Here is a 17913-nt window from a genome sequence, read left to right as displayed (position 1 = left end):
CATCGTGTTACTTAAAATAGTAAGAAATTATAATCAATCCAAGTGTTCAACTATGGGAGTATGGTGAAGTAAATCAGGAAACATCTTCAGTGGAATATCATGCAGCCATTACCAATTTTTTTTTTTTTTTTTTTTTTTTGGTCGTTTTTTCGTGACCGGCACTCAGCCAGTGAGTGCACCAGTCAGTCCTATATAGGATCCGAACCCGCGGCGGGAGCGTCGCCACGCTCCCAGCGCAGCACTCTACCAAGTGCGCCACGGGCTCGGCCCTCATGCAGCCATTAAAAATGGTAGTCAGGTAAAAGCTATGTAGCAACACGCAAAAAGGCTCACAAGATGGTGCTAAATGAGCAAAGTAGTGTCAAAATAAATCCACACTGAAGATTACAATTATGTAAAACACTTGTGTAAAACAAAGGACTGGGAAAGTATATATAAAAGTGATAATAGTTAACACGAGGGGATGGTGAGTAGTGTTTTCTTTTGCTATTTTTTAGGTTATATATCATAGTTACATTGTTCATTATTTTAGAAATTAGATTAAGGGGGGGAAATCCAGGGCTGAAAACATGCTGTTCTAGAGATTGAGTTTTGGGGTCAAATTGCAGGCTTTGCAATGTGGGGAGTAAGAACTGATAAATCCCATTACAGAAGGAGTACCTGTTAATGATTTATTGTGCTTTGATTCCCCTCCTCGGCTCCAGGAATTGAGGAAGCTCAGATGGGAAAACGAGGGTACCTGACACCCACCAGTGCCCGAGAACATCTTTTAGCCCTTTGGAAGAATGAAGGTGCTGTACCAGGCTAAAGAAATAGCCATAATCTTCTCTAGGCTTTAATTTATTGAACTTATTTACCCTGCCCTATTATTGTTCTTTTTTTAACAGTAGTCATTATTGCAGCCCTCTCCTGAATTGATCCATAGGTTTAAGGCAGGCTGCAAGGTACAATGACATTGAGGCATCATAGAGTGGGGGAAGTTATATCCATTACCATGAACTTGTCAATCATGTAACAGACCCTGGTTGTTAAACAACAGCTGAAGGTGGATCTTGCTTAATGCAGTTTGACATATGTCTAGAGGGTTTAGTATAACTCACCTTATTTTAAATGCCCATAAAAAAGGGCCAGCCAGTGGCTCACTTGGGAGAGTGTGGTGCTGATGACACCAAGGCCAAGGGTTCAGATCACTATATAGGGATGGCCGGTTAGCTCACTTGGGAGAGCGTGGTCCTGACAACACCAAGTTAAGATCCCCTTACTAGTCATCTTTTAAAAAAATAAAATAAAATAATAAATGCCCATTTTAAAAAAAAAAGTCTTTTTGAAGGTTTCTGTGGGAATTTCGTCTGTGAATCAAGGAATGAACTCTTTTTTTTTAAATTAGGATTTTTATACATTTCAGGTCCCTACAAAATGGGAAATCCTTCATTCCCTTTTGAGTGTATAACAAAACCTATGCAGTATCCATATAGTCAAGCCCCCATGTCCATCCTCTAAGAGTATGTTCTGGAACGCTGACTCTAATCTCTGTATGGTGATAAGCACTTACAAAGGAAATGCTGTTAAAGGGATATCAGAAAAAAAAGAGCACTCAAGCTAGTATGATTTTTTTTTTTTTGTGGCAGGCCCTAGCACATTTTATTCATTTTCTCTGGGCATTTTTTTTTGGTCACCAGAACCTTAAAGTACAGCTTTAATCCACAGAAGATCCCTTCTTGGCAGCACCCGTGGGGCGGGGAGGGAATTGTTTTGTTTTGTTTTTCAGGAGCGTAACTTTTTGGTTGTTTAATTATTTTCTTTATTTCAATATGTTTTTTATAAATACCAAGGTAATAAATACTCGAGAGAGAGAGAGAGTGTGTGTGCACACGCGTGCATGTGTTTAAGTCCAGAAGGATAATGAAAAACAAGCAAAACTTTTTTTTTTTCCTATCTCTGCCCATCTCATTGCCTGGGCTAAGCACTGTTGTCCCTGAAGCACCCATTTTTATGTTGTCATCTCACCTACTTTGTCATACACACAGAGGCTAGTTTTTGTTTGTTTTTATAAAGAAAAATGTGATCTTACTCTACATATTTTGTATTATTTTTTTTCTCACTCAGTAACGTTTTTGTGGTCATCCTCCCATACTCTTACATGTACATTTAAATGGTCTTTTTGGTTTATTTATTTCAAACACAGGATTCTTTCTGAATTACCTTTTCTCCGGACTGGACAACGTTGGCACAGAGTCCAGATTCAACCCCAGTATGTTCTTCCTCGATTTTTTGGTAGTGCCACCCTCAAGGTAATGCCCTTTAATTAACTTTTTTCACCTGGAAAAGGTTTATTGAGGAATTGAATAATGACCTCTAGGAGGGGTGGAAGTGTCAAGGGCACTGAGAAATAAAGCAGCAGTCTGCCTCAGGTCGCAGGTGGTACGAGTACAAGGGTACTTCAGAAAGCTCATGGAAAAATAGAATTAAAAGATAATATGAATCTTTCCGTGAACTTTTGAAGTACTCTCCCACTTTCCTCTGTGTGTTGTGAATGCAGTAGGAATGTTGGTTGTCTTTGAGCTTGGCGGGGTGTGTGGGCTACAGTAAGCGTGGGCAAGAGGCTGAACAACACGACCCTTCCCTCGGGCTAAATGTTCACAAATTCCATGTGTCCCTCTGCAGGTATCGCCCTGTCAGTCGCCTGGGGGACCAGATGTTTACCAATGGCCAGACAGTGAACTTGCAGGCTGTCATGAAGGACATAGTTCTGATCCGAAAGCTTCTGGCACTCATGGCTCAAGAACAGAAGCTGCCATGTGAGGTGGTGGCTCTCGCCACAGACGAGGTCCGGGCCACCTTAGTGCTGATGTCATAAGTGCACACAGTTCTAACTTGGTGCAGTGTGGACACAGATGCTTGGGTGCCAAGTGATGCTGACTGTATGTTCTGTGCAGCTGGTGGCATCCTCAGTGGGAGCTGTGGGCTTAGGGGAACCTAGTTAACATCGGGGGACCGGCAAGGGCCTGAGTGAGGAAAGGCCTGGGTTCTAGTTAGGTTCTGCCCCTAGTGACCATGATGGGTAACCTTGGTTGAGTCACTTTAACTTCTTGGACAAGTGCCCACTATAAAATGTGTGTGGTTTGTGGTGAGATTTCACATTTGGGCTGTTCTGGGCTACCAGTTGTCGACAACTCTAAAAAGAACAGTCTTCTTCCCTTGGGCTCTAAGAATGTCCGTCCTGGGTCATAGTACTAGAACTCATGTCACCTGGCTCTGTTTTGGACTCATTAAGGTCTCCAGCATTGGGGTCAGGAAGGCAGTGCTATAGAGTGGGAATTTCCCAGGATAGGACTATCATAGTTAACATTTTCTGAGCCTCTTCAGTGTGCTAGGCCCTGTGTTAGGTCTTCAGTGGATATAAAGATGAATCAGGCACAGAAAGCTTGCTGAGGTCACTGAGATGCTCTAAGATGCTCTCTGGATGCATAGAGGAAGGGCTATCTCCAGCCTTGGGTGGAAGGGCAGGGCTCTTAGCCTCCCTTTCAGCCTCTGGGACAGTCCAGTCCCTTGGTCAGCCAGGGTGCCACCTTGTCTCCTGGTCATTTATGCTGTGGGTTACCCAGCCTTTCTCCTTGGAGCTTTCTTTGGCTTAGCTTAAGTTTTTGGATTGGCCAGTGTAGATGTGCTTTTTAAAAAATCCTCAGTATAAGAGATATCTGCCATCTGTGTGCCTTGGTCTAGTTTGGGAGGTATGGCTGTAGAATAACCAGGTCCAGTGACCAGGGCTGAGAATTTTATTTGATAGGCCTTAAAAATAGGGCCTTAAAAAACTTGGTCTCTGCAGAAACAAGCAGCATCCTGTCTGAGTCCTAAGTCAGAGTGCCCTCTTTCCCCAATCAATGAGACATGTTCTTATTTTTCCCACCTTGCTCTCCACTTTGCATTCCCAGGGCAGGCCTGGCCAGGCACTGTTCTAGCCACTGGTTATATGCTGGTGAGACAAGGTCTCACTCATTTCATGAGTAATCACGTGGCCCTGAGCCAGGTAGTGCCATAAGCAGCATGTTAGGCTGACGGCCCTGTCATCATGCAGGTGGCCATCTCTCCCTGTGAGTCTCCTTCAGCCAGAGGGGGACCCTGAACATTGTCTGCAGAAATATATCTGTCCTCCCTGTAACTAATGATTCCTGTTTTCCTCAGAGTTGAGGACAAGCCCACTAGTGTCAGTAGGTGGTGCTCCAAGGCAGGTTAAGGCCTCTGTGTATTTCTGTCCCTGGGCAGATAAGGGAGGCGAGGAGGAGGCAGAGCCAGGGACAGAAATATTGAAAAAGAGGGCCGACCCCATGGCTCACTCAGGAGAGTGCAGTGTGGGAAGTGCCGCGACACTCCTGCCGCGGGTTTGGATCCTACATAAGGATGGCCAGTGCGCTCACTGGCTGAGCGCGGTGCGGGTGATACCAAGCCAAGGGTTACGATCTCCTTACCGGTCACAAAAAAAAAAAGAAGAAATATTAAAAAAGAGATCAGCCAGTAAAACTTGACATAGCCTGGTTGGGGACCCACATCTTAATTGAGGGCATAGAATGTCATATGGCACGTTTTTCCTTTTAAGAAATTGCTCTACCTGCATTTTTGTAAGTGCTTTCGGTCAAGTTTTTCCAAAAGTAAATAAAGCTGAAAATACATATGAGAATCAGTTCTCTGGCAGGATAGCAGAGCTTCATAAGAAAAATATTGATGTGGGAAGGACTTCTAAGGTTGCCTTGGGAACTAGATATTATAGGACTTCAGCAAATACCGTAAGATAGGAGTCTGCTCATAAATCTTGAGTTCATTTTGCTATCAGAAAGACACTGGCTGGTAGAAATGTAATGGGGCTACTGTTTTATTGATACACACAAGATTGACTTATTAGCACTTTTGCCACTGATCTGTCAGGTTCAGAAAACATAAAGGCAAACTCCAGAGCTCATTGTTTGTCAGAGCTAGAGTAAGAAGGAAAAGTATAACCAAGCCAGCCTTCTGGGGTATTTTTCCAGTATGCCTCTTTTCTTGGTTGTATCTTCCCAGGAAAAAGACTCTTCAATTGCTGTGGACCGATCCTTTTTAAGTACACTTCCAGGCCAGTCCCTCACAGACAAACTTTACAACATTTGGATTCGCCTTCAGAGCCATGTCAATATTGTGTTTGATAGCGAGATGGACAAATTAATGATAGAAAAGTATCCTGGCATTAGACAGGTGAGCAGTAAGTTGGATTCCCATTACTACTTTAAGAGAGTGAATAATAAACATATTTGTATTGAAGCATAAAAATAATAAACATACTTAAAAAATTTTTTTATTTTTTCTTATTTTTTTATGGACCCTTTCTCCATAAAGATCCTGGAGAAGAAGGAAGGCCTGTTCCGAAAGCACATGATGGGAAAGCGAGTAGACTATGCAGCCCGCTCGGTCATCTGCCCAGACATGTACATCAACACCAACGAGATTGGAATTCCCATGGTGTGTGTGTGTGTGTGTGTGTGTGTGTGGGTGGAGGGATCCATTTGCTCCTGGTGGGTGGCAGATGGGAGTGCCATAGAAGGCTCAGGACAGGATGTACAGCAAGATCATGGTGGCTTGGGTGGGGACAACCCATGTGGCAGGGACTCAGCTGCAGGATGGTGTTGCTCTTCCTCTCATGCCCTGGGGCACGGGGAGCTGACTGCAGAGCATTTCCTGCCCCATATCTTCCTCCTACCCACCTTGGCCTAGTCTTTAAACCTTCCTGGTCATATTGAATTGATGAGGAGAAGAAGAGGGAAAGGGGGATTTCAGTCCCACCTACTTTCTGGGCGTTATGAGTCAGGAGTGTCCGCCCCTGGTTCCTGGTAGAGAAAGGTGAGAGCCCCCAGAGAGGAGGCCGTGCATGTCTTCTGTCCCCCCAGTCCCTCCTCGGGGCTATGTGGCTCACCCCTTCCACCCCAAGTGCTCCCTGTGGGAGCCGGCTTCATTTTCTTACTTCCCCACACTGTAATTGGTTTCCTCCATAGTGGGCTTTGAGGTCAGTAATGTGGAGACAGTTTAGTTCCTTCTGTGGAGTGTCTTGTTTTCTCGCACGCCATCTCCTCTGCCTCTCTGGGGGGTGCTGCTGATGAGCCACGCTGAAGTGTTCTGATCATCCTGCATGCCTGCTGCCTTGTCTTGGACACGCTTGGGCTCACTGGACAAGGTTGTGATGTGTCAGGTAACAAGAGCCAGAGAGCTCAGTCCTGTGTGGCCTCCTGGGACCATAGGTCTTTGCATCTAAAAGCTGGGTCAAGTGGTGAGGAAAGACACTGAAGCCCAGTGACATTCCCAATTCTGTGACCCTGGCAGGAGACCCAGAGCCTGTTCGTTGCTCTCTCTGGACAGAGGGCAGGGTCCACCCCTGTGAACTTTGACCTCATGGTAACTATAATGTCCTCAGCTTTGGGAGAAACCTTTAGTGGTGCCTCTTCTTTCTACCTTCAAAAGGCGCCAGGCTTCTGTTTCTCAGGTCTGGGTTCATTTGGTAATGGCTTACCCCTGAGGAGGAACTTCGAAGTTACCCTCTGCCTGCCTTTATCCTGCCCCAGGTCCCATGGTGGCTGGGAGTGTTACTCATAGAACTGCTTCTTGGCCCCTTGTGCTATCCCCTCCCCAGATAGCACTGTTGATAAGGTGTAATAAGAGCAAGGAGGTGACAGAAGTTTGGGCAATGTGGTAGAGACCAAGCAGTAAAGCAGACAGACCAGAGTGCTCCCTCAGAAGGCTGTGCTCCAGTAAGCAGATAAGCGGTGCATAAGTGGTGCATAAACACTGTCAGACAGCAAAAAGTAGCATGGGCCAAGGGGCTGGGGAGACCACTCAGAAAGTACCGTTGTGCAGAGACCTGGAAAGAGTTGGACAAGTTACTTTATGTAGGCCTTCTTAGAGGCTCTGATGTACTTGTGTGCATCAAATTGGTTTATAGTCAGTAGCTCAGAAACTCACTTAACCAGGGAACTCATGTTTCTTGGAGCATATTCCAGGCCTGGTGTTAACAGAGCACACCGTTTTCTCCTGCATCAGAAGAGCAAATTGGTTTCCTCTCCAGCGCCACCTGGCTGTCATGGTGCCAGAACTGCTGAGTTAAGAGATTCTGATGCCATGTTTGGGCTCAGGGAAAGTGCCATGATCAATTAGGGATGTTTGCCTGGGGTGCAGGAGAGGTGCGGTGGTATTTGAGGACAGGTATTTACCACTTGTTTCAAGCAAGAGTCCCATGCTGTGTTCCCTTCTTTGGGGACTTAGAATTTATTGGCAGAAAAGGAAATGGTGAAGTTTAGGAGTGAGTTAAAAAAATTCTAATGTGTAAATGGCAACACTTAAATTACTCTCCTCTGGCTGATTGTACAAAAAGAAGGCCCTATCTCTATTCCCTTAAGAGATGAGTCTGACAAAATGGCTCTGTGGAGCAGACAGCCAGGATGTCACTTTACTCACTGATGGGCCTTCCTGGCCAATTCAGACAGCTCCTCCATGTCTTGCAGGGAAAGTCACACCACCTGCTGAGTCAGATTTTGGGTCCCTGTGACCTTTTTCCGTTTACCCTGAATTTCTACATCCACTCCTCGTTTTTAGGTATTTGCCACAAAACTGACCTACCCTCAACCAGTTACCCCCTGGAACGTTCAGGAACTGAGACAAGCAGTCATCAACGGCCCCAACAAGCACCCAGGAGCCTCCATGGTCATCAACGAAGATGGCAGTCGCACAGCACTGAGTGTCACAGATATAACACAGCGGGAAGCCGTGGCCAAACAGCTCTTGACCCCAGCCATGGGGGCACCTAAGTCCCATGGGACAAAAATTGTGAGTAGCAGGTGGGTTTTGTGAGTGGTACAGCCAGCTCCTGTCTGGCTCCCCTATGGCTACAGTCAGTGTCAACATGGGACTGCTGTGTGAGCTGCTCCTGCACCCCCAAGAGGAATCTTCCCCGACACGTGGGTCTCTAAGGTACTTTGTGGAGTCACCTTGTCTCCCCAGCTGGAGCTTGTGCTCCTAGGTCATGGACACCACAACTAAAGCTGTGTTTGGCCATCTTAAGCTACACAGCACAGTGCTGGACACACATTGTGTGCTTGAGAGATGTTCATTAATAACTCACTTGTGGTCCTGGAGCAGGAGAATTTGCTGCCCTTGAACAGGGCTACTCAAAGGGCGCTCCTCAGATCACCAGCAGCAGCTGCCCTGGAGCTCACATGGAATGCAGATTTATCCTCCCTCCACCCTGTCCCCCTGCCGAATTAGAATCTCTGGAAATGGGGCTCAGGAATCTTTTTTTAACAGGCTCTCCAGAGGGTTCTCCTGCATGTTAGAGTTTGAGAACCGCTCCATAGGAGGGAAATGCTCTGTGTCAGTAATCATCGATAACTGACAAGTTGTAACTAATGCTTCAATTCTGGGCAATTGCTGTTGCCCACCCATAGTTCTGTGTTAAGAGATGCTGAGGCTGGCTTTGTCTGGGTTTCACCTGAAAGAGCTCATGATCAATTAGCAGTGTTGCGGAGGATGTGAGGTCGGTAGGTGACAGCGTTTGTATCTGTGTTAAATAATAGCCACTCCTGTTGGCAGGGGAGTAGCAAATGACCCCTAACCAGGCAACAGTGGTGGAAGTTGTTGCATTGAAATGGATTCGATTTGGGTTTAACTCATCAGTGACTACCCAGAGTCAAGAGGTGACTGACTGCGTTTTCCTGACCTACGTGTGCAGCTGTGTCCAGTGACTGATTAGCTCTTCTTTAGTAATGGCTTTAAGCCAACAAGGATCATGTGAGCCTGGAAGGAACAGAGAGCAGAGGGCAGTGCTCTTGGCCTTGTCACAGTGACCATTGGCTCCTATTATTCTTCCCGGTGCCACAGGCCTGCCCTCTTGCCTTCCTCTTGATCTTGCGGCTCTCCAGAGATGAAACAGTGACACACTGCCCATTTTCTGCTTTGGTGACAGGGGCACATAAAGACACAGATTACGTCACTTATCTGTTCTTTCGCAGTGCATTAAGTAAGATTTGTGCTCTGGTTCATAGGGTTATTCTGCTTTTTCTAAGTGCCTGGTATTTTGCTAGGAGCTGTATGCAAGAGAAAACAAGGTATATTTCAGCTAGCTTTTGGTGAAGCCAGACAAACATGAAGTCATCTTCCTCGTAACTCAAGTCAAACATGTGAGACAGTCTCACATCAAGAAATAAGGGGAAAAACACTGAGAGACAAGAGAGCAGTGAGGGGTTGGGTGGTACTGAGGTCCTGCTACATGCTGCCACTTTGTCACTGTGGGTGTGATCCTTGCTACCCTGGGGCTGACAGCATGGTGGGAGCCACCAGTAAATGCATCACGTGCTGCTGAGTGGTGTGGCAGACACCATAGGGAACAACAGTAGGAACAGTGACTTCGTGTTTATGATGCTCAAGAAGGAGTTTGAGGTGAGCATGCAGGGAGAGAGAGGGCAGGGAGTGTTCGGAGTCATTAGGAGCCACTTTTAAGCTAGGTCATGGGCCAGCCTAGAGTGCTGCAGGGAGAACCAAGGGCAGGTGTGGGGGATGTTTCACAGGGAGAGCCAGGGTGACAAATTGGGTGCCTGGACTGTAGAAGAGAGAATAGATGAAAACAAAGCCATGATTTCCAGCACAGGAGAATGGTAGGGCCAAAAAAGGAGATGCTTTGGGGCTCTTCTAAATTTGAGCTGACAGTGGAGATTCTAAGGGTTCACTTCCTGTAAAAAGTAGAAACATGAGACTGAGATCAGGGGCCATAGAATTAAGAATTGAAACTCTCAGGGTATTCACTTCTTTCAGCACAGAGTACAATAGAAAGAGAAAATGGGGGGGGGGGGCTGAAATGTGAGAGTGGAGGGAAGGAAAGGGAGGAACATGGCCAGGCTTGCTCATTTTGTGTCCACATCTCTTACATGTGGTTGTGAGGTTCTTCAGGGTCAGCTGAAGGTCACCTGTGACCCATGAGAACACACAGTGAAGGGGCTGGGTTTCAGAGCCTCCATGATGAGGAAGCGAAGGCAGTAGCCAAGGGCATTTGAAAGAAAAAGCAGGACGCAGGGCTTCTGCACCTCACGGGATGTGAGCACCAGGCAGAGGCACATGGCACTTCCTGCACATGGCCTTGGCTAGCTGCTTCTGTGGGGTTGGAGAGAAGGTGATGGGAAGGACAAGGACTGGGAGCGTAGGAGAGGGGGAGGCTGGCCTCGCTGCAGTGTGCTGTCAGTCGCTTGTCTTCTGGCTTCAGTTCAAATCCTCAGCAGGCTTGTGAGTCCTCACATCGTCCCCGCTTTCTCCCCCAGCCCCATCTCTCACCTCAGCCTTCCTCAGCCTCTTTTTTTTTTTAAAAAAAAGATGACCGGTAAGGGGATCTTAACCCTTGACTTGGTGTTGTCAGCACCACGCTCTCCCAAGTGAGCTAACTGGCCATCCCTATATAGGGGTGCGAACCTGTGGCCTTGGTGTTATCAGTACCACACTCTCCCAAGTGAGCCACGGGCTGGCCCTTCTTCAGCCTCTTTGTTCAGCCGGTCCTTGTCAGTGCTGGGCTCACTCCTCCCTTTGGGCTTTGCAAATGCTGTTCCCCTGCCCAGATAGCTTTGCCCTCCTCCAGATTCCCCAGCTAACTCCTGCAGTTCTTACAGGTCTCAGCAAAGCCCTCATTCCTGTAGGGTCAGAGAGTAAATATTTCAGGCTTTGTGGGCCGTACAGGCTCTGTTGCTAAAGTGGCCACAGGCAGTATGTGGACAGATATGCCTGGCTGTGTTCCAATAAAACTTTATTTACAAAAGCTGGTAGCCAGCCTGCCTACTAATTTGCCACTCTGATATCCTGTGGTAGGTGCCCCCTATGTGTTCCCACGTTTCCCCTGTGAGGTGTGAAATCTCTGCCTCTTCCCCTGGGCCTCGTTATTAAAGGAGGAAGTGGCCAGGACAACCTCGTCTTTTCCCTGCCCAATAGTCTGCCAGAAACAGGCTTTTGGCTCCAGTCCTGCCTCTGAAACCTCTGACCCGGGCACTGGGCACATTAATTTTCACTGCTGTATTTATTTAGAGACAAGAGAAAGGAAGGGCCTTAGGTTTGGGTTGGCAAGGGGAGCGCCCTCTGCTCCAGGGCTTTTGTTTGGATTGGCTGGTGCCTGCCAGACTGGCCTATGGACCTTCCCAGCTGTGGTGAGTTTGCTTACGCTGGAGGATGCCTCAAATTTGTGAGACTCAGATCCTAGGCCCAGCCTGATTTTTTGGGCCTGGGACACAGGTCTGGCCCGTTTCTCCCTTGAGAGGCTAAAGAAAGAAGACCTCAGACTGTGATGTAGTCAGGCAGCAGCCAGTGCCCTGGGCAGAGGCTCATGGGGATCCTCAGAGTCCAGGTCTCCTTGGAAACTTGGGACTTGGGGATGGGGTGGAGAGGGGAGGGTTTGAATTCCTCGAGGAAAGACGGACTCCATGCTGTGTGCTTTTAGAACTGCCTTTTGGTATTTGAGGGTTTTGCTTCCTGCTCTTCTGAGCTGGAGGGAACTTTCAGCCCAGCCGAAGAGGGATGGGGGAAGAGTGGTGGGAAGCATCTGTTATTAACCTCTAACCTCTCTCTTTAAATAACCAATTTTCCAACACAACTTCGTAAATTGGGACAACTGAAGAAGAAACTAGACTTGGAATAATTTGTTGTGTCCCCCAGCCTGTTATCTGCTGTGATTTGGAGATTTGGGGTGGGGGGAATATGACTGAGTCACCATAATTCCTCTGGACTACTAAAGAGGGGCCTCCACAATGCTTGGGGCAGCAGTTACCTTCATGCGTTTGTTTTTTGTTTTTTTTTCCTCCTCCCCCCCCCCCGCCATGCATTTGTTTTTTAAAGTGTTGTTTATATTTAGTATTTACGAAACCTGGCTGTTAATGTAAAATAAAGGTAGTAAAAGGCTTAATGAGCATTGCAGTATAGTTAGCTTTGTGTGAGAGGTGTTCTGTCGGAAGGACCTGAGCAACCCATGTTTGTAGGGGGAAAAAAGTATGAACAATGGTTATCTTTGAGGAAGAAAATTACTCGTGTTTTTTTATTCTCTTTAATTTTGTTTGTATTTTCTGGTTTTTGCCCCCACAATGAGCAATATATCCCTTGAGCAATTTTTCTTGCTTTCTTTAAAAAAACTGAAGATCTTTTAAAAAATAATTACAGAAGTAATACATATTCATTGTAAGATGAATGGTACTAACATGTTTAAAGGTAAAGGTACTAATCTATGCCTCATTATCCTTCCTCATGGTCCCATGTCCCTGAGGAGATCATATTAACAGCTTAGTGAGGATCCAGGTACCTCTTTTCCCCTATACACACACACACACAGAGTCAGCCCTCCGTATCCACGGGTTTCACATCTGCGCATTCAGCCAAGCACAGGTGGAAAATATTTGAGGAAAAAAAATAAAAATAAAAACATACAAATTAAAAAATGTAGTATAACAACTACTTACACAGCACTTACATTGTATTAGGTATTATAAGTAATCTAGAGATGATTTAAAATATACAAGAGGATGTACATAGGTTATATGCTTTGAGTATCCATGGATTTTGGTATCTGCAGGGTGGTCCTGGAACCAATCCCCTACAGATACCAAGGGATGACCATGTGTGCACAGAGTTGGGTTGGGTTTTAAATTGCCTCATTCTGTCACCTTCCATGCTGCCTGGATTTTTTCTTTCCTGTAGTACATTATTGCTATCACTTCAGGAACTTGTATATATTTAACTTAGCCTTTTTCATCATTGCATAATATTCCACAGTGTGGATACACTGCAATTTATTGCCCCTTCTGTGGGGCAGTCAGGTTATTTCTGGGTTTTGCCACTGTAAACACTGCTACATAAACATATATTCACATAACCTTGTGTTGGTGCTTCTGAAAGGCTAAAAGGAAATGTGTTTTAAATATTCCAATAGCTATTTTCAAACTTCTTTCCCCAAAGACAGGCAGTTTACACTTCTTTTTAATTTTTTAAGTGTAATAAAATGTTTTCAGAGGGCATTGAACTGGGAATCAAGAACCCTGTGTTCTAGTCCTGGCTCTGCTGCCGAGCAAATTATTTCTAAAACGTGCAATTCATATTTAGAATAACTTACTCATGTGACCTTGGGGGTGATTCAAGAAGTCTGCCAAGTCCTTTCAAACCTAGGGGTTTTATGTTGACTTGAAGGTGTGGAGTCTTCAAGTTTGTATCTGTTTCTTTCTTAGATTTGTTCTCAGAGGAGTCCAGGACTCTGGGAAGGCCATGCATCTCTGAAGAAAACAGAGATTACTAGATAGACACCTGTGGCTGTGTCTGTTCCTTGTACCTCAGAGCCCAGAGCCAGGATCAGGGCTGTACCAGGCCAGGTCCACAGGGGCCTAGGAGCTATTTCTAGGGTTTTGCTTCAGACTAAAAATTCCCCTTGCATGTAGTTGACTAGAACCCGAGACAACAGAAGCCACACATAGGCCAAGCTGAGGCAAGCCCTTGAAAGGAGCTGTGCTGATGCTGCAGTGCTGCTGATCACCCACCTGTTCTCCACTCTGTCCCCAGGTATGCCGGCACGTGAAGAATGGGGACATTCTCCTACTGAACCGACAGCCCACCCTTCATAGACCCTCCATCCAGGCCCACCATGCCCGCATCCTGCCTGAAGAGAAAGTCTTACGGCTCCACTATGCCAACTGCAAGGCCTATAATGCTGACTTTGATGGAGATGAGATGAATGCACACTTCCCCCAGAGTGAGCTGGGCCGGGCCGAGGCCTATATCCTGGCCTGTACCGATCAGCAGTACCTTGTTCCCAAGGTAGGTCTGGCCTTGAAGCTGTTCCACAGTCATTGCCAGCATGACTTGGCACTTTGAACCTGGGCCCTCACCATCTCCTGGGGTCAGTGGTCTTCTGCAAGGCAGATGCACATGGAACAGAGGGTCCATGTGGGGTTTCCAGGCCTCTAGTTGCTTACGGCAGGGAAAAGTTTCTGTCTTGCTGTGTCTTAAAATGGAAGTCAGGAAATAAATTGTGATGGCCATCCCAGAAAGCCAGGTTTAGTAGCTGCATAACAGGTCTTCCAGACTTATGTTTGGAAGGTGCTACAACTTATTAGCTCCTGGCAGGCATTGGCATCCCAACTGTGATGGTCCTCATTATCCACAGACAACTTTGATCCTTTGAGTTCTGACAAGCATGAATTTTAAGAGGCAACTTAACCCCCAAGGCCCAGACAAGATCTCCTTACCGCCCATGAAGGCGTCTTCTCTTCTGTTTGAATCCCTTCCTTCTCTGTCCGAGGTTGGGCCTCATGGGCAGTCCCATGTGGTCATGGCTGTCCAGAGGGACACATGGGAAGGAAGTAACTTCCTCCCACCTCGCCTGGCTGGCTAACTTGTTCCCATTGAGTGGCAGGGGCTGGAGTCAGCGTGTGCTGATGAGAGAGACAGAGTGGGGAAAGAGCCAGGCTGTAGGAAAAGGGATGGAGTATGTTCCAGTCCCCACTTACCCCTTACCACCTGCCCAAAGGTCTGAGGCCTTTTCAATTATAAGCCATTCACACCACAGTGATTCATTTGGATTGTGGTAGAGTGTGAAAGAACTAGTAGTAATAATGATGTAAAATCACAGCTACCATTTACCAAGCAGTTTTTCAGTGCCAGGCACTATGCAAAGCACTTTGGAGGCTTCTCATTTCAGCCTCCCCACAGTTCTTGAAGGTAAGTGCTATTAATGTCCACATTTTACACTCAAAGAATTGCTGTAATTTGCCCAAGGACACCCAGATGAGATGTAGGACAAGGAGCTCCCAGATCTTCATAGGGTTTGTTCTGTAGCATAGACGGAGAGCTCTGTACCCAGGGAGCACCAGGGGCTACTTTGAGATGCCCAGTGTTGGTTAGCACCCTCTGTTCCTTGGAACTTCTCTTCCCCATCAGCCATCTGCCACCCAGGGCATCAGGCAATGGCCAAGAGCCCAGTGTCTCAGCCTCTTTTCCCACCAGATGTACTACTGTGACTTCATGAGGGACCCAGTTGTCTGAATTTAACTTTTCCTTCTCTGCCCACTTTAGTGGGTTGTCAATTAGTGAAGGGACTAAAAGTAGGAAGAAGGGGCTAAAGGGTTTAGATCACTTGGAAATTAGAAAACATAATTTTGCTAATTTGAAAATTAGCCTTTTGTCTTTTCCTGAAAGTGTTAAGAGTAGTAGCTATAGTATGTGGCATTTATTGAGCAAGGCCTGGGCCTCGGGCACTGCTTTGAGCAATTGGCAAACGTTCTCTTATTTAGTCCTCATGTTACAAGACTCAGGTCCGGCTGCCTGCCTCTTTGAAAAGGAAAGAAAAAAAACTCAGAAGTCAAATGGTTGGTGTTAGAAAAGCAGATATATTCAGCTGAAGGAGATGGTAGGCTACCCCATCTCAAAGATTTACATTTACTGAGGGGTTTTTAAAGGAAGGGTTGAGGGAATGGAGTGTGGGAGGTGAAAAGAAGGAGAGCAGGAGATGTGAGTTACGAGGGGTCCATTTCTATGGGTCAAGTACCAGGACTTGCCAGGGCTTCATCTGGTTTCTCTTCTCATCTTCACTGTTATCTCAGGACCATGCAAGATTTTGATTTGCGCCAGTGTACTTAGCTAGTGCCCAGGTCAGCTTCCAATCGTTTAGCCTTGATCATTTCTCAAAACTCTACAAGTCTCAAAGAAAGAACTGTTAGCTTTGCAAAGTACTAATTAGCTTCTCGGCCTTTTTTTCCTACTTAGTGAGTGAGATAAGAAAGTCAGGGGATGGGAAGCAAGAGTGGAGAGAAAAAAACTGTCCTTTAAAAAATCCTCCCTGCCTCTGCAGCCCAGGCAGCTTTAGGTCCTAACATGGCTTCAGTCCTGCTCACTCCAACACTCACAACAGCCTTAGTGTGATTTTCAGGTGAGGAAACACCAAGTGGGTAACTTAGCAGCCAGTGAGGAGCTAGGACTTGAACCCTGCACCTTTGGACTCCCAGGTCCATGTGCTCAGCCTGTGTGCTCCATCCCACCTGACAGGCGGGGCTGGGGCTGGGTGAGGGCATGTGGCAGAAAGTGGCTTTCAAGACTATTCCAGCTCTCCAACTCAAGATCAGAGGCACATTTCACCAGAGGGGACACTACCAGGGAGCAGCAGATAGTTTTTTGCTGGCAGGGTGACCTGTGAGCATTAGCTACATGGGGAGTTGAGGCACTCCAGAGTCCTCAGACCAATGATCTTGAATGTTCTATACTTGATTTTGATTGAAAAAGGTGAGAAGCAATAGGAGGCTTCATGCTTACATTGTGTCCTGCAGAGGGCTGGCTTATTAAACCCAAATACGCCTCATTGCATGCTCATTTGCCTATGAGTTTTAGGTCAGGCATACACTTAAGGGAGGCAGGCAAAACAAAGATAAATCAGCTTATATCAATAAATCAATTTCTTAAAAAGTAAAAAATGTGTGGGGGATGGCCTGAGGGTTCACTTCTCTTTCAATCAATTTCTTTTGTTAGAGGCAAAGAGGTTTTAATTCTCGATAAATTTTATTTAGTGCTCAGTGTTAATGCCAAAAGGTGGAATCCTTATTTTTGCTATTGGTTATAAAAATACAGCATGTTTTTGGTGGCAGAGTCCTAAGAGGAGAAGAGCTGGTTTGGTTAAAGTAGGAAGGCCAATTTTGGGGGGTCATTTTTCTTAGTGTATCTTTATTTCCCTTTGTTTCCATTTCTCTTTGTTCGTTTGCCCATTTCTTTTCTATTTACAGGTTTTCTAATTTAACTAGCCATAATATCGGATTAAAGTGCATTTTATTGTTGGTTTTATGTATTTAATGGAATTTTGTGTTGTCTTCTTACTTAAAATAGGAGCTGGATGAAACTTTAGCTATTTCTTTTATTGGGAGCAAATGCTTTGTGAAATTTTTTTAGCAAAGCTTGAGACATAGTTTCCTGACTTCTACTTAGCTAGAAACATCAAGTTACAGAATACCTTATTCTCTAAGTATCCTGACCAAAGACATTAATTGTAATGTCATTTTGCTGTGATATGTAGCAGAATAGGATAGCTATCAGTTTGGGGGGGGTTTGATTCAGAGATGTTCTTTCTTATCCTAAGTGGGATTTAGGAAATTCAGAATTATAAGTAGACCCTTAGTAATTGCTTTAATCAGCATTCCTCCCTGGAATTCGTGATTATTGTGCTGAAAGCAATTTAGCCATTAAAGTAATTTTCCAGTCAAGGAAAAATCTGGATGGAGAGAGGAGAAGACACGGTATCATATAACTTGTAATTATGTTCTTTAAAGGAAGAAAACAAAAGGAAAAATCTATATCTGCCCCCAAAGACTGTGGGATGAGTCAAATGCATAATACTGGTTTGGGTTTTTCCCCCAAGCAAAATAAGACTATCTTTGGAATAAGACGTAAAGTAAAATTTTTAAATTTATGTTAATAACTCAGAGGCTTCATAAAAAGGGCTGTGTGCTCCCTCTGATCTTGCTTTGCATCCATGGTACTTTTCAGCCCATCTGTAGTAATTATCTCTGAGTTTACATAGAGCCATTGCTGTATTTAGACCATTTGACAAGAATTCTTTTTTAGCCTTTGAATTAGCGTATGTGGTTAAATTCCTGGCACTTCTCCGTGGCTGCATTTGTGAATTCCCTTAGCCTTAGTTATGAAACATGGCCATAATATTGGCTAGTATTTAACAAATAATTATGATAACAATCGTTAGATCCAAGACAAAGGTTTTTCTGAAATTCCTATAAACTGAAAAGTTTGCAAAAACTACTTCTTAAAGAATGTCAGTGAGCATAGCTATTTTTACTTCAGTGTGCCTTATGTTGCCATGAACACAGACCTGACAGATGAGGTTCAGGAGACTGGGAT

At 45.5% G+C, this 17913-nt stretch overlaps 1 protein-coding gene across 5 annotated transcripts in view; it reads left to right on the top strand.

Moving 5' to 3' along the window:
- Positions 1 to 17913, top strand: part of POLR1A (RNA polymerase I subunit A) — an 80589-nt gene that overhangs the window by 13690 nt on the left and 48986 nt on the right. For all 5 annotated transcript variants that reach the window (XR_010021647.1, XR_010021646.1, XR_010021648.1 and 2 more), the window contains exons 7-13: positions 705 to 791; positions 2186 to 2291; positions 2665 to 2827; positions 5053 to 5223; positions 5365 to 5487; positions 7609 to 7839; positions 13579 to 13833. Coding sequence is in view for 2 of the 5 variants with exons in the window: in XM_063078095.1 (XP_062934165.1) it covers positions 705 to 791; positions 2186 to 2291; positions 2665 to 2827; positions 5053 to 5223; positions 5365 to 5487; positions 7609 to 7839; positions 13579 to 13833 (1136 nt within the window). In the remaining 3 variants the exon portion in view is untranslated. The remainder of the gene's footprint in view (positions 1 to 704; positions 792 to 2185; positions 2292 to 2664; positions 2828 to 5052; positions 5224 to 5364; positions 5488 to 7608; positions 7840 to 13578; positions 13834 to 17913) is intronic.

This window comes from Cynocephalus volans, chromosome 14 (assembly GCF_027409185.1).
Source record: "Cynocephalus volans isolate mCynVol1 chromosome 14, mCynVol1.pri, whole genome shotgun sequence".
NCBI lineage: Eukaryota > Metazoa > Chordata > Mammalia > Dermoptera > Cynocephalidae > Cynocephalus > Cynocephalus volans.
Note: the sequence above shows the minus strand (reverse complement) of the source record. Positions and strands in the feature narration are given on the sequence as shown.